Source organism: Ostrinia nubilalis, chromosome 14 (genome assembly GCF_963855985.1).
Source record: "Ostrinia nubilalis chromosome 14, ilOstNubi1.1, whole genome shotgun sequence".
NCBI lineage: Eukaryota > Metazoa > Arthropoda > Insecta > Lepidoptera > Crambidae > Ostrinia > Ostrinia nubilalis.
In genome coordinates, this window is record NC_087101.1 from 572498 (window position 1) to 597868 (window position 25371).

The 25371-nt window shown below is 37.3% G+C and overlaps 1 protein-coding gene and 2 non-coding genes across 3 annotated transcripts in view; all 3 read right to left on the reverse strand.

Moving 5' to 3' along the window:
- Window positions 1–25094, reverse strand: part of LOC135077942 (uncharacterized) — a 98917-nt gene extending 73823 nt beyond the window's left edge. Inside the window, exons 1-3 of the mRNA XM_063972472.1 lie at window positions 24594–25094; window positions 24335–24467; window positions 21297–21336 (exon numbers count right to left, since the gene is read on the reverse strand). Of these exons, the coding sequence (XP_063828542.1) occupies window positions 21297–21336; window positions 24335–24467; window positions 24594–25052 (632 nt within the window). The 5' untranslated portion in view covers window positions 25053–25094. The remainder of the gene's footprint in view (window positions 1–21296; window positions 21337–24334; window positions 24468–24593) is intronic.
- Window positions 19637–19708, reverse strand: Trnat-cgu (transfer RNA threonine (anticodon CGU)). The gene has a single exon. It is a non-coding gene; the product is annotated as a tRNA-Thr (tRNA).
- Window positions 21392–21464, reverse strand: Trnaf-gaa (transfer RNA phenylalanine (anticodon GAA)). The gene has a single exon. It is a non-coding gene; the product is annotated as a tRNA-Phe (tRNA).
- Window positions 25095–25371: the final 277 nt, after the last annotated feature.

Sequence of the window (25371 nt, forward strand, 5' to 3'; positions counted from 1 at the left end):
TATCAACTAGTAGACAGGTCTTGTCGATTAAATGTCAGACTAAACAAACACAACCAGATTCGAAAAACAATGTTAACTGATTGAAAAAGGTAAACAGATAAACTAAAAAGTATTTGAAGTACAGTTACTCTTGTATTCATCATTCATCATCATTCATCAATTAATTCTTAAACTAGTATGATCGATTGCTGAAGTTATAATTAGAACTCCTTTAGAAAATTGTCGCTATGGCATTGAAAACGGATCGAATTGACTGAAGCTATGACCACGTCACATCACGCCATTCGACTCAAAGTAATCAATTAACCTATCATTATTTTCGGATCGGACGCTAAAGGATTACAGTGACGAATTTTTTGAGATCTTTTTTTAATATTTCGCAATCTCAAGAGTAGTACTTCAATTTATATTTTCTGACTAAATTATGAAGATTATAACAGAACGCAACAGTCTACTACATAAATGAGTCTATGACCCAGTTCGTTTTCGTGTCTCCAAACTTTGATGGCTGACAACAGCAAAATAATCGAATTTCAGTGATAAAAACTTTCCAGCAATATAATCGAGTAATTTGATCGTAGTTTCGAATGTCATTTCAATATCGAATTTGCTAACCTTGGCGAATGTAAATAAATAACTCACTGTTTGTCACGTAATAATGATATCATGTTGCGTAAAATTGTCAATAACATTCTATCACTTTTACAATCGATGCTTTGCATTACGAAACATGCCGTTTGAAGAAAAAAATGATCATTTTAAAAATACTTCGTATTGTCATGCAGATTGGAGACAGGTAGACTGTGTTTTTTTTGTTATCGAGTGACACGAACGTTTCAGTTACGCTGCGCAACCACCGCCGCGCACGACTCGAAACACGTTTTGAACAGGCTGTAGTGTAGGCCTATAGACAACCTTTCTCTTTTGCGTTTATTTCCTTTCACGTAAACGCTGCAAGAACACCACTCGCCGACTAGCCAGTATACCAAGAGCTGCTGCGTCGTGATTTAGATTTGAGTAGGTGGTGATACAGGGGTCTCATTTCATTTGCCGTTCATTGGTGGCGTTCGTGGTTCGATGGCCGGCCTTAGCCCACTTGAGTGACGTGAAGGGGCCCAGTACCCCTCCCTCCCCCCTTAATTCCACTCTGGGAATTTTCTCAGCGATCGGTACGCTTGTAGTTCAATGAAATAGGGTCAGTGCGTGTGAGGTGAATGCATGTTCTCCCCACGACACAGCAGACGTGGGAGGTATTGCTCAAATTAATTATGAGTAAAGCTATGAAAACCCAAACTACGAAATCCATGAACCGATCAACCGAATGAGGCTTTCAAAGATGAAACAAGCATTAATTTGCGGAGATTATGAAGGTTGGTGAGGTGTCCGCAGCAGTCCGACGACTTAATTGCAGAATCCGTTTTCTATTTAAAGAACTTATGCAAGCGAAGTGCGTGTAACTGCTAGCTACAAGGTAAATTTCAGTGACGCAATGCTATTACCAGTGGTTGTAGAATAACTTTAATGGTTTGTTTACCTACGAAAGGTAAAAATGTAAATAGTAAAATGACAAATTCTGGTATTTATTATGACCTGAAAACTTGATTAATTCTCTAAGGTATGCGATATTATGATTTATCTTAATTGTTACGTTACTATCTTTTTCGCTTGTCTATTGTATTGGATTGTCTGTAAAAATAGGCTTAAGCTTGGAAATAAATAAATAATCTTAATATTGTTACTTGAAAACAGTTTAAATACACCATATCTATCTGCTGTCAGAAGATCACGTGAGGTAAAAATATCAGCATCTCTTATTTCAGTTAATTTGGATATCAAGAAGCGTCAAATTTCACTTCCGTAATGTTCATGGAATCGTGGCAAGTTACCAGCGAAATAAATTAAAGGTAAAATAAACGTATTTATTTAACATTCTAAACCATGCTTTGCAAATGAGTTAGATAAACCATTACGCTGTCCTTGTTAAGTTTTCCCCACCGACTGTTACGTGGTTCGGTAGGCAACGTGAAACGTCCGCAAGATATCAAAACCGGCTCTGTAGAAATAGAATTCGTTTGCATTTTATACTAGAATGCAGAATTAAATTTGCGGTGTAAAAGTAAGTGCCGGCATGGTGCAGTGAGTCACGCGTCGACCTTGGCAAAGACAAAGAACACTATTGTGTGGACCACAGTAGGCAACAGGCAATGTATCATGACGATAAAAGTACACCTAAACAAGCGACAGAACGTGGCGAGAATTGCAAACTGATCAGTTAGGCACATACGTATTATAGCGCTACCAGTGTTTTTAAGTGAATACAAAGGTTTTCTATTACTCACGAAGTAACCAGTAGTAAACAGAGATGAATTTAAAACGTTAATCATTTGTAAACAACCAACAGCCTAGTCACTAGGCTTATTATTCTTGGAAAATTAACTGTGGTTTTGGAACACAAAATATGTATAGAGGCATTAGTAATAGTGGTAGCGCGTGTCACAAGATTGACAGGTTCTTACATAGACCGTAAAGTCATGTTCCTGGTTTACTATTTATAGCTGAAGAAAGGATAAGGCTTCAGTTTTAAATAAACCTCCGCAGAATAGGTATAGTTGTGCGATGAGTAAGACCACACACGTTGGCTTCGTGGCATTATTTGCTCCTATGAATAAACAAATTCAAATACTATGTATGCCAGTCGTGAGGAGCAATTAAGCGAGATGTATGCCAGTAATGGCACCTTACGCCGCAGGAAAATCACGCAACAGCGGCAATGTCAACTGCGTTACGTAAACTATTATGGTAAATAATGCGCAGCCATTTGCAAATTCCACAAATAATTTCGAATTAATAGCTTTTTAGCATACGTCGCATTTTATTGAGTAAGTAAAAAAATACTGGAAAATAATTGGTTCACGAGAACTCCAGTTTAAACCAGTATTGAATTTTATTACCAGTTTAATCGGGTTCTTTAACGGATAAGGTAATTAATGTTATATGCAAAAATTCGGAGGATCATTTATACGAGTATACTTTCGAAAACACATTTTGGACAATTCATCTATGAGTCCATAGTTAAATCAACAAGATAGCTCTTCTCGATCCTACTCCAGACGGAGTGGTAGACTTTCACCAGTCTAAGTAGTTGTTATCAAATCAAAGTCGCATAATTTACATTTATCCAAAGCTGTGCTGATAAATGGTTACTCCAGCTATCTAGCTAGATGCGAACAGCTAGGAGGGACTGGAATTCGCTGCCTACTGCGGTCTTTCCCGAAGACTATAATCCGGGTCTTTTCAAGATGAGAGTGAATAGACACTTACAGGGCAGATAAATGAACCATCCTAGAATGCATCTTACTTAACATCAGGTGCGATTGTGGTGAGAGGATAGAGTCAAACACTTTTCTTAATACAGCATCGAATCTAATTGCAATACACTGATTTTGCTTTCTTTTTATTTTGATGGCATATATCAGATACCACCCACGAAGGTATCGGATGAACAGAATTCTAGACGATACATAGTTATCTGAGGAATGAGTAATGATGGCGCGTACAATTGACCCATTTACGATAAAGGTAAGCTTTTCTTTCACGAGAAAGATAAGTACTATATATGAAGATATGATATAAATGAAGTACATTAAGCAAGACTTTAAAATAGTGACATGAAGTATAAACAACTTCGTCTTAGACTTACGACAAAATTGTCTCATTAAGAGTATGAAGACATCGTGCAAAATCAGGACTAATCTTTTGATGTTAATTTATTTCCGATGGAAAGTAAATCGGGGAAGGAAATTACGAACTACGTTTTTTTACATTGTTTATTCATATTCATACCGAATATTTAAAGGTCACCGCTGAAGTATGAAAGGCGACTTTGACATTCACGGCAGAAAGAAATAAAACTAGGATTGTGGCATTCAAAACAATACCGAAGGTGCACTTGACAATGAGCGCGACGAACAGAGCGCAAGGCGTTACAAGTTACAACAAATCAAATGTTATTGTTTTCCATTATCCATTACTTTCCATCGTCAAGGCTGCGGCGTGCTCGTGCAGTCATTGCCAAGGTCGGCACGATAACGCATTCGACACGACACGTTTAATTGCATTCCGGCGATATCGCGCAGGTTGCATCATCGCCCCAACGTGATCTCGGTGAAATGCTCTTATCGCCTCGTGCCCGCGGACCCCTCCCTGTGACGGTCAAGCAATTGTTCTGACTCTTGGCGAGCTCGATCACATGATTGGAAAGGGCGTTATTCTCGAACGTCGACGGAACTAATCGGGAATTTTCTCGCTCCGCTGATTTTTTTCGTTCAGCGATATGTTGCTGCATGAGCAAGATCGACTCGTGGTGAAGTTATATGAATCACATAAATTATATGAAAGTAGTCCCGCACGATGAATAACTTCCATAATGCAAAGCATAGGTATACTTTTCGAAGTATTGCTAGAAGCACTATTGATAGGAATAACAGTTCTATTTATTAGTCAACACGTGTAAGCACAAGGAAATGTGCAATACAGTATGTTATGCCTATTAAATATATGAGAAACTAGAATGTATCTTGCATAATAATATGCCTGTAACATAGTGGAGGCTGTAAACTTAACGATGGTAAGACTACTGAAACAAAGACTGTTCTCAGGACTGTGTTCAGGAGTGATCAAATTAAACCGATTGAATTTTGTTAATCTTCATAACAGTGATTCTTTCAAAGGGAGGCAAACACTGAACATTTCGTCCTCTTCCTTTATCCTGAGTGCAAAAAACAATCATGCATAATTAACATGAAATTCTATTCGACGGTTAGGTACAGCATTTTTTTGTGATTCAATGTCACCTTAAAGGCATGTTAGGTAATGTTACCGGTATAGTTTATACTTTTGTAATATTCAACGATTCGACGCAGTACGATCAGGTGGTGTGAGATACTGCACACTGGGTATCCCATTATGCATAACAAAACTAGAAGTCCAGTGATGTGGCAGATAGATAAATTCGATACAGAGACGGTTGTTTCATGGTTTACAGATTTTAAATAAAAGAAATTGAAAAATAAATCAACTTGTTCAAACAAAGTTAGCACCACATTTTTAGGTGGCTGAGAAGTTTGAAAATTAATAAAAGAAACAACGAACTGCGATGCTTGAAGTTCAAAAGAAACCAAACAAGTGGCAAACCAAAAACGTGTTTAGCCCAAAATAACTTCTGTTAACTTTAGAAGTTCATGAAAATGGAATAGTTTTATTTTCCGGTGAGCAAAATCTACTTGATGATATATCTATCATAAAAGTTGAGGTCATATAAAGGAATAAGGTTAAAAAATTCAGTATCAACACACAGTACAGACATTTTCAAGATAACGAACATAATACTCTATTCTCTTAAATGTTAAATGCCAACTTGCTAAAAATGTTAGCATGCATGTCTGACATGAATGACATCACGAGTTCAGGATGTTTAACACCAAGGTTTGACAAAATCAAGGAAAGAAAGCGAAGTGTATAGTATTTTATTACTTTTTGACTGCAAATTTTCTAATTTAGATAAAAAGGATAATGCGACAAATCACCTTCAACGAAGACAATGTTGCCGCCTAAATACGACATTAAGGACGGCCTATAGGTGACGTGGGGCACAAACATTGCTTCCGCTTAACGTCAACACCATCAAACAATTTTGAGTGTGGAATATAAATGAGTGATTATTCCCTGTCGAAAATGAAACCAAGAGTCACGCGCACTTCAGCGGCACGTGCACAGCTTATGAAACCGATTTACGTATCATCTCGGAAGTAGACTGCGGTGGAAGCGGGAGGCGCTGGTGGACTAACAATGCTTAGGACTGGGGCAGACGACGGACTCTATGGAGGCATCGATATTTGTCATTCAGAACATGGAAATTCTACACAAAAAGCAGTTCTACATTCCCAATCAATTTCTTGTAGTGTGTACTTTTCCAACATACAACCTTTTGAATAGCCATCTATTTTCTATTTTCTTTGAAAAGCAAGTGGCAAAAGGTAGTAGGTATGCTACTGGCCTAATAGATAGTGTTCCCGAGGCCTATAGGCTTTTAGGCTTTTTTTAAAGGCTAGCCTATGAATTAGGGGCTACAGCGGGAAAAAAGCCTAAAAAGGTCTTTTAGGCCTTTAGGCTAGGCCTTTTTCATAGCCTTTTTTTTGTCCACCCGATGACTATAGGCTTTTAGCCTTTTTGTAGGCTAGGCGCAATATGCGCCTAGCCTAAAAGGCTTGAAAGGCTAAAAACCTATAGAGATTTTTCGTCCTTTAGGCTAGGTCTATTTTATTTATTTGTAAACACCTAATTGTACAACAGGATGCAATAAATGAATATGAATATGAATATTTATTTTTAACCGACTTCAAAAAAGGAGCAGGTTATATGTTCGACTGGATGTATTTTTTTTTCTATGTATGTTCACCGATTACTTCGTCAATTGTGGACCGATTTTCAAAATTCTTTTTTTGTTCGATAGGGTACACTTCTGAGGTGGTCCCACTGTCACCAAGTCAGGATCTGATGATGGGATCCTAAAAATATATAATAATAATAATGTATAACAATTAGGTACTTAATTATTTCCAATTTCAAATAATATTCGTTTTTATTTAATTTGAAAATAAATGCAATACAAAAATACTTGTTTAATTCATACTAAGCCATAACCTGAATAATGGCTATAGCCTTATAATAAGCCTACTACTCGAAAAAGACTTTAGTCTGAAATAAAGCCTAAAAGGCTATTTAGGCCTATAGGTTTTTTTTTAAACCTATAGGCTTTTTATAATGAGTAGCCTTTTAAAAGCCTAGTAGTCTATCATGGCCAAAAAAAGAACTAAATAGGCTTAATTTTAGGCCTAAAAGCCTATAGGCCCCGGGAACACTACTAATAGATGTAAGCACTTCGCAACCTTATTGGAAACGTCTATTGAATACATAATTAAATTAAATGACGCCTTTAGAATTAGCATAGTGTGAGTTGAATCGATTAGAATGAAAAGCATGGTTGTAATAATATAATATCTTACAGAGTTTATCCCATACCAACTACTCCGAAAGAACTAACTACATTCATTTCACTGGTCTCATCTCTAATATGAAATTTGAATTATTATTCACTGATGAACAAAATGGAAATGCGAACTATTGGTAAACCTTCAGCTATTTGCTTCAGCTAACAGTAACGAAACGAATTAAATCGCGTATCCCGCTTCGTTGGTAATTGAATTATGACATTTTATAACTTACGTACCTATTGCATTTGCACTAATTTAAGTGCATCGATATAATTAAGTTCAAACCGAGATCTGCATAGGTACTTTTAATTATCCTCATGTAAATGTTCTGTTGTACTAACAAATTCCCGTGTTCATAGTACTGATATGGAACAATGAAGGGAATCCCGTTGAGTGTCGTTGTCCTTTTAAGACATGCATTTGGCATTAGCATGAAAGGGCGGGGAATACCTGTCGCCAGGTTCTAATGGATAAGTTCTTCCTCAAAGTTGTTTCTCTGAAATGGAGTGAGATCTTTACGAGTTTGTGGTTAGAGAACTGGGCTTTCATGTTTCAATCGAAACCCAGTGAAATTCGAGGAATACGTGCGTCCTGAGGATTTTCTATAGCATCTTTATGATTAATATGTAAGTTGGTAGTATTTTTGTCTCGTAACATGCAAAATAATGCTACATTTATGTTGAAAGTTTAATACCTGTACAATATTCGCTTAAATGCTGTCTAACTTTTCTTCATTACACAAAAGACAAATTTTAGCAGTCCAGACAACTTCCCCTCGATAAAATTGCTTTGGACCCGTCTCATTACTTTTCTAACCAGCTCCTTTTCTTCAGCTAGGTTTTCAATTGGCTCATAGCGTATTCCTCGAGCAGTGCTATCGGGCCGGTTATTATGCGGCGCGGCGGGCCTGCAGCGCCCGTTGTCAGGCGGGGGGCGTCCCTCGGGCTCGCACGTGAACACATTACAAACTGTTTATTGATATTCGCCTCGCCGCCGCCAGATAGATTATCATTGTAAATTTCGCAGGCGGAATAGACGGGATGCTTGGACTTGTAAGTTTCTTAGATTTATCCCTAAAATAAATGAAAAGCTCCTTGGTTTGATCAGCGCTTTGGACGATAATCAGGCAGCGAGAAACAACCAACGTGAGTAAGAACCCCTCAAAAAACTAATGAGGAGTTGTTTGAGAAGCTGTGCTGATTTAAGGAAGACGTGGTTTTATTTGAATATTTGAATAAAGTCTAAGGTTGAATACATATGACAAAAGAATCTCTAAACCTTTAATGCAAAAACTTTTCCGCAGTTATTGCCCATCTCCGTCTATTATTCCTGCTACACTAAAAGCCACTGGAATTCTCAGCAGAGGTTACGTCCCGTCTGCAAAAGCCAATTGCGAATGTAAATGGAGGGGCAATGTGTCCTCGACTCGGGGCTGCTCTGGCGGTGGAATAACAATTTGGTGACTGAACGTGATCTCGATAAGGACGCCTTTCCTCTTGGCACCAAGGCGAGCATTAGGAACACATTATGTTACGTTTGGAAGAGTTAGTCTTGAAATCTTTGAAGATCTCCTTGTGAAATATGAAAGTGATAGATATGATAGTGATTTGAGCGCCTTTGTGGTCTAGTGGTAAGAAGACCACTTGCTTCAGACGCAGAGGTCCCGCCCAAGTAACATTTTACTCCATTTAAGAGTTCACTAGTCGTTCACATGTACTCCACAAGCTGTGTATGTCAGCTGTATACGAGCTGTATAGCTTGCTATAATGCTTTTATAGAACCAGTTTGGGCACAAATTAGACAGCCTTAAGTTCACTATGGCTGTACATTAGCAGTATAATAGCATTATAATAGCAGTTTAAGTAGTAACATCGGACTTAAGGCTGACTTACGGCACTATATGGGACGCAGTGTGAACCATACAACGTACGTGAGTGTAATAAAGAGTAACAAGTAGCTAAATGCACAGTTTTCAAAGTTATAAAGTCCGACAAAAGTACTCCAATGCTACATAAAGTTCACGTGTGTCCTAAATTATTTCCACATTTTAATATTAGTTTGGTATTTGTACGTGAGTGCCAAGAGGGAAACAACTCGGGCGGATAATCATTTATGCAAATAATAACACGGGTTTTAAATACTTAATAATGTTAATGCCATTGGGAATGCAACTTTATCGTGAAATGTATACATATTTACAGCTAAAATATTTACGCGCCTCTGTAAAAACGCGATATTCATTTTAAAATATTTAAATCTGGCTGAGAGGAAATCTACAATTTTCAGTTTTTGATATTGTATTGGCATTATAATTATATTACGGTAATTAATTATAACATGAAACCAAAACTCAATCGCTCTATCTGCGAATTTTGTAATAAATCTGCATTAATTTTGGAGATTTATTTGGTAAATTTTTAGGTTATGTAGAACAAAATGGTGGAAATGAAATACGGCTATGTGAACTGTTATAACTCCGATTTAATGCGGTGAGCGTATATTAGGTTCACATGTGTTCTGTTAGAATGCTGTTATCTATATGAAGTTCCACATTTGTACCACTACAGCGCTAATGTCTATAAATTTATTCTAATGTGAACTTATGTACAGCTTTAAGATGTACCTAGTTCAGGTCAATTGTGTATCTTTAATTCTTTCAAATACTGAAATTTTAGAGATCCGCAATAAAAATTATTAATGTCCGTTAAATCGCCTAGCCCAGCTACTAATAGTCAAGTATGAGTACCTAAAGCATCAGACGGTAGTGTTCCCGGTTTAAATTCGTTTATTATGCCTGACAATTTATTCAAAGCGGAATGAGGAATACGATTTCAATAGCCCATGTTCTTATTTTTTTGCGAAAGGTTAAATAAATAATTGTCCAAATCAAAATTGTATTCACTATCACTAGAACTGCAATCATCACACTCTGATATCTGTATATTTTGAAGGGAACTTTCAGGTTCAGGCATAATATTTTCCTCTGCATCATGTACAGAACCACCATGAACAACTAAAAACAGGCTTGGGGAAAAGTGTAATAGAATATCACATTCACATTCATGTTCAGCTTAAAGCAAATAAGAGTAGTACTTGTGGACAAATAAACTGCTATTGATGTTAATGGACAACACATATAGTCCTTTTAACAGCCTACAGTGCACATGCGAACCATTGAAACACTTTTGTACAGATAGTAAAAAAAGGTTATTTAATTATCACAAACAAGTCCTACTACAGCTACTAGCTGTATAACAGTCTAAAACAAGTAAACATAACAGCCTTTGGCTTTATAAATGACCACGTGTGTTCTATTAAAATGCTAGCTCTATAACATCGTACAAGTAGGCCGTTAAACAGCGATTGCCGTATCTCTACCCTCCTATAATGCTCTTAGTCAGACGGCTGACTAAAGGATAGTTGTTAGAGTATTATAACACCAACAATCGTATAAAAGTATAACTCTACACTAGTCTACACTCCTATAAGTCCCTTAGACAGGTATAGGTGTAATTAATTGCAATAATACAGCTTATACATCACGAGTGAACTGTACTAATGCTTTAAGTACACATTGGAACTAAATGTGAACTCTTAAATGGAGTAAAATGCTACTTGGGCGGGTTCGATTCCCAGTGGGGGCAGATTTTTCTGTTCGGTTTAGTTGGTGGTAGGGTTTGTTATAAGTCCGCCTGGCTAGGGCTAGCTACCACCATCTTACCTTAGTCTGTCGCCATAACAACAATGTTAACAGCATTGTTATGTTCCGGCAGTTAGAGGTTAGATAACCAGTTCCTCCGTGGTTGAGGATTCCGGGTGAAGCTCGCTTCCACCTTCGGCCTGATCATCACTTACCATCAGGTGAGATACAGGCCAAGAGCTTCCTCGTTGTGGATAAAAAAAGTCAAATCTTAGTGCCTTCTGCACTGCACTGGTAAGAAAAAATAATAGTAGAGAAACGTGTAGCATACCTGTTTTATGACAAGGATGTGTGCACAACCCTAATTGAAATAAAAATTTAAGTGCGCCCGTTGCTTCACTTATCAAGAAACATAAGTTCGTTTACGAATGCGAGCAACGTGAAAGTAACATAATGCACTCACGGTCATAAATCTCCATAATAACTGTTTAGTATTGGCATTCGGCGTCGACACTGAACTTGATTCGCTTTTTTCCTTATCAATCACAGGTTTGAGATATTTATGTGCGAATCCAAATGTGGTGTTGAATTGAAAATCATCTCCATAAATGTTAATCAGTTACATTAATAGTGATAAAGTAAACAAAATGATAATCACGATTACGATTTAAAAGGACAAATTGGGTATTCATTATTCAATGAAATCTAGGAAAATATCAGATTTACCTATCAAAACATCACGAACTTTTACTTTTTAAAATTCTCCGTATCACACGTCAAAGGAGAACGCAATGTTTTCGTTTCGTATTTGATTCACAAAGATATGACACGTACGATACCAGTCGCATTGAAGTGATCCGCTCAAAGAGCTGCCGAACTTTTGTGCATACAATTTGACAGTCATGTTACATACAGATATTACGTTATTCCTTTATATTGTGTTAAGTCTTTAGAATCTTGAACAAAAAATATCACTACAAAAAGTTTTCAGATTGACTACAACCACTTAATACAACCGCTAAATGATTTGAAATGTGTCATGTCACTATTGGACCATAAAAAATAATGGTGGCAAACCAAATGGTTATTTATAGAGAGTATTTCAACCATGTATACTGCCGAAGGTCAACAGGTAGACTGTCAGCGGACACCTGCCACGTTGCAGAACAGTTGCCAACCTTGAGGATTGAAGGTAATGCTTTGGAAGACTCTAAAGGTAGACTTCATGCCAAAAGCATACAGGTATTACTCGTACATAAGATTGTAAACATATTCAAAAGGCACTTGAGAACAAATGTTAGTGCCGCAAATTGAAATCCAACAGCGATAAGTATCTAAAATTAAAACATAATTCAGAGATGTGAAAGTGTTTAATGCGCTTGACATGGAATCTATGCATTGACTTTAGGCGGGTATTGAGGATTTGAGGTGCGGTCAAATGTTAATCAATTCTATTGGTAAAGGAACCGTTAGCAATGACTTATCGTAATTTATCGACAGTTGAAACTTGAGAGAGCTGGTCAGAAAGTTCATGGGTCTACTTCGAAAAACGATGTCGCGATAATTTAAATTCATTTAAATACTACCGAAAAAGAAGAAATAATTTTGCAATTCATGATTAAAGACTCTTTTAACTTCTTAGGAAATTACACTAACTAAAACTTAGTTGACACCAATGTAAGAATAATTTTGTTTGCTATTTTATTATTGTCACGTTATCCAGTTCTTACCGGAACAGACATTCTAGGCAGAAGTGTGGTCCGTGACGTAAGAGTTCATGTATTTGTCAAAGGATAGGCTGCAGAAGCCGTTCCACTTTCAGAGCAGCAGTGAAGCGGAAAGTGATTGCGAAAGCAAGGTCGGGCACTTGACGCCGCCGAATTATGAGCGTTATGTCACCGGCGCGAGCGCAGCTCCTCACTCGTCACGTCCGTTGTTACCCAATCTGTCAAGTATGATGACCGCTGAATCGAATACACACTACAATTTAAGAGTTAGGTAGTTGGTAATTTGATATTTGACAACTCTAATTTCACACTGTGTGCACTGCTGTCGAGATTACATTTGGACTAATAGTAGAGAAAAGAGCAAAGGCTTTAACTGTTACTGAAATTCAATATTGTCGTAATTAAAATCAAATTCAAACCAAATAAAACCATTCTTTTGCAACAGGTATAATAAGACCCCTCATGAATTAGCAAACGAACAATACACAGCAATTAATCCAGAGGTAAGTATCACCGGAAAGTTTAGCAAATAAACTTGAAATTAATCCTGAATTCCGAGCACTTACGTGCCCGAGGACCGCCTGGAAAACTCTCAGAAACCGAAAAACTCGCGACCCGGGCGGAATATGAAAATAGCATCACGCGATAAGCACTTTCGAAGCCACTCACGTTGATTGTTTCCAATTTGTTGGCGGAGTTGCGAGCACGTGAGTCGCTGACGTGACTTGCCTGGAGCATTACGAGAGCGAATAAGTATAGAAGGGAAACTCCTTTGTGTGCCCCAAATGTCTTCTTTAAATGCCTACTCCCCTCTAGGATTGGTGTTTGTTTGAAATTTTCTATATTCATAGATTAGAAACTATAACTGATGCACCGTGATAGGTACCTAGAACATGCCATTAGATCTCGAAAAAATATTAAGGGCGGTAGCTCCTTCAACAACTTACGAACAAATAAGCGATGCATATACTAGCTAGCATAACTGCTAGATAGCACAGTTGCTGCTGTAGGTATGCCAGGCGTTGGGTTGACGTTATGTTATTATTGTCATCGCGTGTCGAAAATTGTAAGTTTCGCTTCTATACTTGAGTAATCCTTATGGCTAGAGTTCGGAGGTAACGCTCCCGGAGGGTCTTGCAGAAACCAAAAAAATACCAAGTTCAGGCGGACGTGAAAGGTTCTGAAGCACGTAGTAATTATACAATCCAAATCGAAATACGTCAAGACGTTTTTTCTCTTAGATACTTTAGGTTATGCTAATCAGTCCTTATTTTCTCAAGTCTTTAGGTTCTTGAAATGATAAAGGACAGTAGGATCGTCCAAAATTCTTTATATGTATTTCCAAACTAACCTAACCATGCAGACTATTTAAATGGCATGAAAGATTCCAGACTCTCCGAGCAGGAAACAATGCTGAAAGAGTCCTACGAAAAACAAAACGAAACAACCTGTGCCGTGACATTTCAAGCGACCGGTCGCACACGGAAATCTCTCGTTCCTCAAGGCGAGTCTCGTTGCGCCTGCGCCGGGAGCGGGAGCGCGCGCGCACGGCCGTCGACCCGTCGCGCCCTTCGCATTGTGCACAGTACACCGTCTCGATTAGAAAGCTGCTCTACGAAGATACCAAAGCTTGTCGTAATCCCAGATGATGTTGTAAACGGGCACAACATCACGACCGGCGGGATTGCTTTGATTGGTTCTGGAAAGTTAAGAGCAACACGAAGCGGAAGAGTTGGAAGATCAAGACGAGAAACTAATTTTGTAAATAATGGATACGAAAATCTTACAATTTTGCAGCCATATAAACATACGTCTACAACTAAGGATACAAATAAGAATAGATAGATGATTAGTGACGCAGATAGGCACACAAATTTTGTATTGGACACAACACAACATAAAGCTACAAAATTGATAGCGAAAATCAACCGTTTTAAACATACTAACTAAGGAAATGATAAGTCCTGTCAAAGGTAAAGCTAGGCACTTAAGAAATTAAGCTTTGTTAAGAGCTCGATCGTTCCATAGCAGCAAGTTTGCGTGGCTCAATCCTTAAGTTATCTACAAATGTAGTATCCCCACCGCGTCGTCTAGAAACAAGTTCCAGCTTATCCCGAAGCGCCTACGTACGGTCAAGTTCGTGACTAGCCGGCTTACATAAGTGCAGCGCGTAACAGTAATTGCCGGCGTTGAGAGGATTTGCTTGCAACCACGCCACGGCATGCAAATACCCTCACGCATTTCAGATTGTGGGTAGATTGAAAGCTTAGCAGACCATTCGGAGAATTGCTACAAGGAGTCTTACTCCCGGTATATCCGGTAGAAACCAAGACTTAGAAAGTAAATAAATACGAAGAGACTTCTTAACAGAAATAAGAATTTGAATCACACTATGTTATTACATGTATCATTAGATACAAAGAACTTCATACAATTAATCGCATTACAGAACATAAACTGTGGATAATATTTCGCATAACGCAAGAAAAGTGTGCCAGAATTGCACTGATAAATAAAGATGACACATACCATTATTATCTCAATATTAATATTTCATAGCGTTAAGACATGCGCAAAGCTTCCAATGAATTTCGATCCGTTGAATATTAATTACGTCTCAAATTACATGCGAGAGTAACACACCAGCTGCCCACTGAATCATTTCCCCAGAAATAACTAACCGATAGCGCTGTGCTAAACGTGCCAATTCCCAAAGGGATCATGCATCTTACTCCGATCTTATGACAAGAGACGGAGACGGAACAACTGGGTCGGAAGCCCAATTCACGTCTGGAGTTATGCAAGGTGCATAAATGCGTATGACGTTGGTTCATTGAGAGCGTTTGGCGTCATTGCCACGTCGCACCCCTCCATGCTTATTGGGACGCTCCGCCTCTGACCGTATTAGGGCACATTCAGATGCACCTACAAGTCTTGCCAGAGCTCTGACATCATTGATGTTTGGCATCCGATTAAGTAACGAGCTAAGGCGTAATTGCTAATTATACACGTCTTTATTTACAATCGACAGCTTCATAAATAGGCGTCGTGAATTTTGACGGAAATATCCGCAATTCGACGTATTGCGATTGGAAAGGGAAAAGAACTTGAGTCTTATTGATATTGTAACGTAAATCGTGTATTGATGTATTGCCTCACTTCGTTATGCGAAGAAAAACAAGAAAATCGATTATAATTTCCTTGTACCAATTATCTATTTCCTGAGCGAATACAGTTGTCAGATCGTTAGCGTCAGACAGGAGGTCGTTAACAGTCCAGTCGCCATCGTGTCAGCAGATAGTGTAAGGTGCCTTCTCCACCAAGAATTCAGAAAGCGAGGGACAGTCTACTATTTGGAATTTAAACTATTTTAGGTTTTTCTCTGATCTTGTGGCCTAGAAGATAATAGATATAATTTTATTCGATAATTATCTGACAAATATTGGTCCTGTTGTTTCTTAAGATTTATGGCTTGAGAAGAGAATGCTCATCTTTTGATCAAGTAGGTATGAACATCCTTTGTGTAGATGATGAGCACGCTCAAGGTGCAGAAACTGGGCCGAAATTCAGAGGCATTCATGTAATAGGATAAACCACAGAAGCAGGAAAAGTTTACAGTTCGCCATTTGGTGGACAGTAAACTTAATCTGTCCACTATTTCCTCCAGGAGTGGCAACACGCCAGCTGCATTATGTACGGAAATGAGGCGTTTGTCGAAAAATTTACATGTCATCATGAACATTTAAATGAAAATCGAAGGTTATTTTCAGCTTCAAAAAAAAAGTTGTAAAAATATTTATATTTAACTAAGTCAATGACCTGTGCTAAACTATTCAGATAGTTAATTTTACGAAAGATAACTATAATCCAGTTATCATTCGTAAAAGTATAAGAGATCTACCGAAATATTAAAAGCGTATTAGAAGGAGGTATTAGCAGAGCAGCTATTAAAACTATTTCAGAGCTTACCGACTTATTTATTTATTGAGGAAGTAAGCTAGACTATCTAGACATGACAATAGACTGTATTTCAAAATGTCGCTTCTACCGAGCACTCACATTATAATTGGTTTAAGTTTTTGTCACTTTACTGGTGACTGTATTTATCGTAATTGTAATGTCGTTTTCATTCCAGAAGTGATGGATTTAAGACAATGCCTACCGAGCACTCACATTATAACTTGTTTAAGTTTAAGTTACTTTACTGGTGGTGACTGATGTATTCACCGTTAATTTTATTGTCATTTCCATTCCAGAAGTTTGAAGAAATAACCAATATAGAACATAGTCTGATGAATTAGCAAATTAAAGGAGCAGGAGATGGAAAAGAGAAAAGAAGTGAGGGTTCTACTTCAGTTTCCATATATGTACTCATAAAAAAGCGCAGTATAGAATGTAACACAAGATATATCGAAACAGACATAATAAACCTGGCAAGACCTCCTGGATTCTAAACCATTAGCGAATCAAATCTAAGGAAAAGACCCTTAATTTAGCAGTGGATGCTCTTCGTCTGATAAATAATGACGTAATCGAGGTTAGTGCTGTAGTTGCAAAGTGCGCAACAAAGTTGCAGAGTGCAGGGTACAGTCGGATTTGACCGGTCGTGAAATCCAAATGGTCTGAATTTAGCACGCGAACAGTGAACACCTTTTAAGTTACGTTCCTTACTCCCAAGGCGATAGGGATTGTTTTTGATATTGTCAAAGTTCTGTTCCAGAGACTATTCTATAATCTAAATGGAGGATTTCGTCGTATTCGTTTTATTGCAGCGAAAACCGGCCGTCCATGCGCAAACGCAGCGCAACGCAAGATGAGTCAGATCTGCCTAGTTTTCATCGCGGTGGCCTATTGCAGTGGCACACTATCCGATGTAGAATACGACAAGGGTTGTCACCGTTTCTTTATCTAATACAAAATCATATAAAAGCACAGTTAGTAACAAAGCCACTGTTTTTATTTTACTTAAAAGACTGGAAAAAGGCCGGAGGCAAACCGTCAAATCGCGGAGATTTTTTGACGCTTGGGTAAGTTCTCTTGGATATTTTGAGTATCTCACCAAAAACAAAATTCTAATTCAAGAATATTAAGCAAACGATTATCAGATGATTACATTTTATAGGTGTTGGTTGACTGATGTGGCATCGCATTATATCATAGCGTGGTAGTCATTACAAATCCTTTTGCAGCGGAGGAAATTTTGTAAATTGGTTAAGACTCTCATCTGGCTTATGTACTTTCATTCATAGTGATCAAAATGTGTCCGGGCCAGCCCTGACCATGTCAAGAATAGATTGGCGTTGATCCAAGCGCACGCGCGCGGAAACGGAAATGACGTGGCCGCGCGCGTGCCGGCGACAACACAACGGCAACCGCATGACCGGATCACCGGATTACAGTCTCGTAAACAACCTGCAAATGCGATGCTTCGGTCCTCGTGGTTGTAGACCACCGCTGGTGAACATAGACCAGTTTTTATAATCTATCTAGTGTATGTATGGCAACTTTGCTGCCGGCTGAAATTTCTGCTGTAATACGTACGTGTGGCCAAAATATTTTGAAGTTCGTTTTAGCAGCTACATTGTCAGATATAATAAAATTAGCATGAAACTACAATATAACAATATTTTATGGAATTGATAAATTAATTAAAGTTTTCAGTTTGATAATTGGATATTTCTAGCCATCACAAAAATCTGAAAAAAAAAATGGGCAGATAGCTTAATTCTTCACTAGAAACTGGTAGAAAATTAATTTAAGTTCACCATTGCGTTTCAGAATTACATTCATCTGAACGCGACCTGAGTCATAAATGTTTATTAATTATCTAAATCTAAATGCATCGCTCTCTTTCACTTTTAAGAAAATACAATATTCGCCGGAGACGTCATACGACGTGAAAGTCATCATGTCCTGATATCATTCTATACAATACAGAATTCAGGCGAAGAAACTATCAAAAAATCTAATAGAATAATTGTGTTTCTTATTGGAAGCTTCAGCCCCCTCAGCTTATTAGAAGCTTTGGGACTTCGGGAGTCGCTTTGTTACAGAAAGTAAATTCCTTGATGAAAATAATTTTAAATCACAACAAATGGTTTTCATAACGCTAATATTTCCTCATAAACAATTTCATCCCCTTTTAAAACAGAACAATATAATGCGTGTTCTTCTCCTCTATGTATGTAAATTAACAAAAATACTTTCAGCGGTTTAAGCACGGACATCAGTGCTGTCAAAGTTGATTCGTAAAATTAAGTACATCTTCTTACATTAAGGTTTTATTTGTTTAAGCTTTAATGGCATTGGTACATAAGGCGAACTTAATGCCATAAGGCATTCTCTGCCACTTTGCCTTCGTGTGTTTTAGAACGTTTTATTCAATTACACAAGAACATACACCCACTGTAGAAAAAAAGCAATGGAAATGAATAAAACAACAGATCCCCCCCTAAATTGGACAACTAACGACAAACGGTAATATAGAAAATAGTAAAGGAGTAAAGCAAAGCAGAAACAAAAATATAGTAAATAGTAAAAGGAGTAAATCAAAGCAAGCAAACAAAAGTTTATTTGAAGTCGCCGCGGGCGCAGGCTCCGCCTGAGGCGGCTAACGGTCCGCGACAGGTATTTAAACGGTCCAGCTAACTGTACTCGCGGCCAAGGATACGATCACTGGTGCCCAGCTCGGAGGAGCCAAAGGAACTTCTTTTACAAATCTTTCGCCAGACATAAAAAAGCAAGCATTGTGGTTAGGCAACAGCAGAAAACTAGTTTGAAATTATTATCTACTATAAAATAAATATAAAAAGCACAGCGATAAAACATAAAAAATATGGAACTAAATGGCATGCATAACTTTTTATGAACTTTTACTCAAAACAGTATACATTAGGGTTAGTTAGTAATTCAGCAAAGAATTGAAGATAAACAGTGCAACAAGCTTCAGTTACATGCTTTGGGATCGAATACATGAATGAAATATGAGTAAGTATTCAGAGATTAAAAAATAAAAGCAAATAGGTTATTAAATATGCATGATAAAATGTTGCAAATTGCAATTATTTAGATTACTGTGACTTTATAGAGCTTCGCCTTTTGTTTAAGGACTAAAAACTTCGCTTCGCACATAAAAAAAAAAAAAAACGCTGAATAGCAAATAATAACAAAAATACGCCCACATAAACATTTTAGTATAATAAAAAAGTGAATTCCGATGCCTCCTGTGAGGATTGAACTCACGACCCCTGGTTTACGAGACCAGTGCTCTACCACTGAGCTAAAGAGGCGATGCCGGCTGTTGCGAAATAGCGAGTCCCCTTCTACGGGATATGACGCGTGATATCGCCGCGGAACTAGTTGGGTGTGGACGCGGCGATGTGATAATAAATTGATAGTAAATAAATCATTTATACAATGATATCTGGGATCCCCACAATTTGATTTAATCATCTGCTTCCTTTTATAAAAATAAAGAAATAAAAGGATAATAACTTACGCATTTATTTATGTGTAAAATTGAACGGATACCTTTTATGTTTACTGTAGACTTTGTGTTAGATAACCTAATAACATTTTAATGTATTATCTTTAAAATTGAAGCAAATACTCAGTAAAAAGTGTAATTTATTTATTTTATTCTCATTAACATCCCTACAAAATTTAATATTTATAACGGTAGTAAAATTCTTACGAAAATAAGCCGATATGCGTATCACTTTTAAAATAATATCAGTGGCCAATGTAAGACAACTGGGAATCACATTATTTTTGCGACTTTCTTGTTTCCAATCACAATTGTGTAAAAATAAATAGACATGTACGTACATTTAAGTGAACAAGTGAGAATACAATTAGGTATTTCCTTTGGGATCTTGTTGAGGCGGCAGAAACCATTCGAATAACATTGTCCACAGTCAGTGTTCTTTTGTGGTTCTAGTCGTTGCGTGTCGTTGCATTCACGTAATTTTGATTCCTAACTGGCAGTAGACATGGTAATATTATTTTAGTCATAGAATTTTCAAGAAAAGCTTTCAAGTTTTTAAGACACATACCAGCTTATTGGTTCAAAGTCAACCTAGGACCAAACGTTACGATAAACCGTCACGCCGAATTAAATCGTAGCTGTTAATTTGCAATAAATTACTAGAATATTAAACTGATTAAGATGCAAAAATAATCAGTAAAAAGTTAAGGACCTAGGGAGGAACTTCGTAATAAAAAGTTACGTGCTTGTTGGATATGCTAGTTTAAATTGTCAATTCCATACTAAATCACTACATAGTATAAAACAAAGTTACTTTCCTGTCTGTGCCATGGTATGAATGAGACAAAGGTTGTTATTAGTCTGTTTTCTTAACGTGAACTACGTGCGTGAGTTTTTATACGATATAGATTAAATGTAAAATACGTCACAGCATCTTACACTACGTGTTAAATGTGCTGACACTGTGAACGTGATCAAGATAATTAAAATATGCAGAGATTAAATAATGTGCATACTGGCACAGTGACTGTGTCTGTGTGTCCCTATGTATGCTTAAATCTTAAAACTACGCAATGAATTTTGATGCGTTTTTTTTAAATAGAGTATATAATAATACGTAATATAATACTTAGCACCCGTGCGAAGTCGGGGCGGGTCGCTAGCTTTACAATAAACCAAGCTTAAACGGGCGTAAACTTTAACTATTAAGAGACCTGTGTCCATTTAATCAAGTTTCACAAGAAACGTTAAATCTGAAAAATACTTAAAAACTAAACTTTAAACACCAATAACTTGAAATGTGATTTCAAATCTGAAATATATGATAACGATATGCGTTTTATCACACACATAAGTAATAGGTAAATATACATATTTATTTTTCAACTAACCTTATTTTGTGATCATCTCCTTTCGTCTTGGGCTCGTCATCTGCAAAAAGAATACATAATGAGAATAAGATCAAGAAAAATACTAACAAAAGAATTGCCGAAACCCGGGATCGAACCAGGGACCTTTAGATCTTCAGTCTAACGCTCTCCCAACTGAGCTATTTCGGCCAGTTGATGGAGCAACGAAAATTACACACAGTATCTTTTTACGTGTTCAAATGTGTACTATCTCATAAATATAATGAAAAATAATATATAGAAAAACTCTATTAAAATCAGTAATTTCACTTTGAACTGTTAAATCAAATTGTATTATTACAATAACCTCTGTATTAATCTTTTGCCTTGCAGAAAAGACTAGGAGCGCCATCTATGTGTTGTAAGAGGAAATAAACATCAACCACTAGATGGCGTTGTAATCTTGGTTTCTTGCAAACCCTCAAATCTACTGCAGTTGGGTGAAACTTTTGCAGAAATTGCAGAGGCGGAGGCTAATACGTATTAGTCTAAGATCCCGCTATACAAGGACCTTCACCGAGATGCTTATTTGATGAAACATATTTTATATTCAATTTAACATGTCAATAATTATATTGCTTAAGGGTTGCCTAATAAATTTCAGTCCAGGATATGATTAATTAATCATTAAAAAAAGTTTTATTTTTAAATATTTCATCGGTTTGATTATTAAACAAACTCCATACCAATCGAAAGTATGAAGCCCATAGAATATGCAAACGTTAGGTTGCCTATTCTTTTCCAGTCATAACTCTCGGGTTGCCAGGTATAAACAGGTAAATTGATAGAGCATTTTGCATCGGTCTGATAATTTAATCAAATATAAATGAAAATAAAGATTATTTCATTATGAACACGGTGGTATAGGGTTGCCTGCGAAAAATCAGTCCTGAATGACGGTTGTCGAATTTTGTAAAGTGAAATTAAAACTGAAAGGTGACATTTTTCGAGTAGTTGGCAACATTTGGGAAAGACGAGTTGTATGAGGCGTTTGTGTGTCTTGTCAAGAGGTGTCGCTTGGGTGAAGAAATTTCTCCAGTGTTGCCATGCTTTCGGAGATTTGGTCCAAAAATGTCGAAAGTGGAAATAACGACTTCCGGTCAAAAATTTGGATGACGCCTCCTGCAAAAGGGTCGTACAAATGACATTTGACCATTTTCATCTCGATCACCTGGCAACACTTGCAGCTATGGGGAAAAGTATTTTTTTTCGACATGGGTGTCTTTAAAGTTAAGGACGGACAGAAGGAGATATGGCAGAAAAAATCCAAAAATGGGGTTTGGTCGGTTATACGACCCAAATTATGGGAAAAATCCGAAAATTCAGAAAATCAAGATGGCGACCGAGTGAGCGGGCATTTTGTAAAAAGTTTCAGATTTCTGATTTTTCAAATGCATTTTTTGGGCAGTTGGCAACATTTGGGAAACTCGAGTTGTATAGAGCGATTACGTAGTTTGCTAAGGAGTATCGTTTGGAAAAACAACATTTTCCAGTGTTGCCATACTTATTGCATTTTTCGCTTAATCTAGACCATTTTCCGCGCCGAAACCCATTTTTACTTTTTTTCTAACTTAAACCAATCCCGTGAAACAATTCCTTAAAACCACCCAAGTCCCAAAATTTTGTGGCCCCGTAACTGCCAGTGTTGCCAGGTAATCGAGATAAAAATAGTCAAATGTCATTAGTTTGACCTATTTGCAGGAGGCGTCATCCAAATTTTGGACCAAAAGTCGTTATTTCCATTTTTTACATGTTTTGACCAAATCTTTCAAAGTATGGCAACACTGGAAAATGTTGTTTTTCCAAACGATACTCCTTAGCAAACTACGTAATCGCTCTATACAACTCGAGTTTCCCAAATGTTGCCAACTGCCCAAAAAATGCATTTGAAAAATCAGAAATCTGAAACTTTTTACAAAATGCCCGCTCACTCGGTCGCCATCTTGATTTTCTGAATTTTCGGATTTTTCCCATAATTTGGGTCGTATAACCGACCAAACCCCATTTTTGGATTTTTTCTGCCATATCTCCTTCTGTCCGTCCTTAACTTTAAAGACACCCATGTCGAAAAAAAATACTTTTCCCCATAGCTGCAAGTGTTGCCAGGTGATCGAGATGAAAATGGTCAAATGTCATTTGTACGACCCTTTTGCAGGAGGCGTCATCCAAATTTTTGACCGGAAGTCGTTATTTCCACTTTCGACATTTTTGGACCAAATCTCCGAAAGCATGGCAACACTGGAGAAATTTCTTCACCCAAGCGACACCTCTTGACAAGACACACAAACGCCTCATACAACTCGTCTTTCCCAAATGTTGCCAACTACTCGAAAAATGTCACCTTTCAGTTTTAATTTCACTTTACAAAATTCGACAACCGTCATTCAGGACTGATTTTTCGCAGGCAACCCTATACCACCGTGTTCATAAAAAAAAAAAATCTTTATTTTCATTTATATTTGATTAAATTATCAGACCGATGCAAAATGCTCTATCAATTTACCTGTTTATACCTGGCAACCCGAGAGTTATGACTGGAAAAGAATAGGCAACCTAACGTTTGCATATTCTATGGGCTTCATACTTTCGATTGGTATGGAGTTTGTTTAATAATCAAACCGATGAAATATTTAAAAATAAAACTTTTTTTAATGATTAATTAATCATATCCTGGACTGAAATTTATTAGGCAACCCTTAAGCAATATAATTATTGACATGTTAAATTGAATATAAAATATGTTTCATCAAATAAGCATCTCGGTGAAGGTCCTTGTATAGCGGGATCTTATACTATATGAGGTACATCAAATCATCTTCTATCAATGATCTTCCTTTGGAATTATGTAGTTATGCACTTGAAAAAGGTATCACCCACACTAATGAAATGACTTTTGTTTTAATAGGACTGACAACTGATAAACTTGTAGTAATAAAATACACCAAGTGGAACAGTAATAAAAACGACACCCATGTTTATTACAGTTGGTATTCTATGTTAACTTAACAATAATGTCTTACCTCCCTCCTGCACCTGGACAGCCTTGTCGGAGGCCACCTGCCCGAAGTCGTCCAGCACCACACCGCAGCTCTGGTACAGCCGACTACGCAGCCTCATATGCTTATCCGTCTCATGATATGCCTTGATTTCATCCTGTATGATGAGAACAACTTATTATTATTTATTTGTTATACAGTTACATACTTGTAGGGTTGTTGAAAACCACTTCCCGAAACAATTTACTTTAAGTGAATTAGAAGTTCTGTAACAAGTACTCACCTTGAGATCCTTAAGTCTGGTGTGAGATCTGCTTGAATAGCATTCCCTAAGTGTATCAGATAAAGCAATTCTACGATTCAAAAGCGGCGTAGAACCACTCGCTCTTATGTTACAATCTTTTTGCCTCACTGGCGTCTCTGACGCCTTCACTTTGGGCACCGTTCGATGGGGAGACCGAGCAGGATCAAGGGATTTCAAAGTCTTTCGAGGCTTAACTACAAAAGTCCTCCTCACGGGAGCCTCAGGAGATGGGGAATAATCGTTCAAAACCACTGGAAGTTCACTAAAAACACTTGAGTTAACGTTCGAAACAGATGGTTTCGCGCCAAGGGAAACAGATGACGGTATTTCGTGGCGCGTTACATAGGATTTCGGCTTAGGAGTGTTACGCGGCTTGTTGTTAATACGCGACATAACTCTATCGTATTTAATATTACGCCTTTTGTCATTAAGATCCATTATTATTTCAGTTTAATTCACGAAAGAAGGGATTGTTTTGGTTTTCACAACCAACACAACATTGTGTTCCACTTTACTAACTTTTTAGACGTCGTGGAAATGTTGCAAATACTTAAAAATAATTTACACAAATGTATTACTTTAATGTTCATCGTAGCGATTTTTAATAATTTTCGGTAGATGGAACACGCTATATGTCACTCAATCTTTTTTTTTTAAATTTATTTAGGCTTCTGACCAATGTTATTTTATCCACGATTAATGTTTTCTGGAGATTTTACAGTGGTGTGCAGTGCTGCTGGCTTAGCTTAATAGTCTA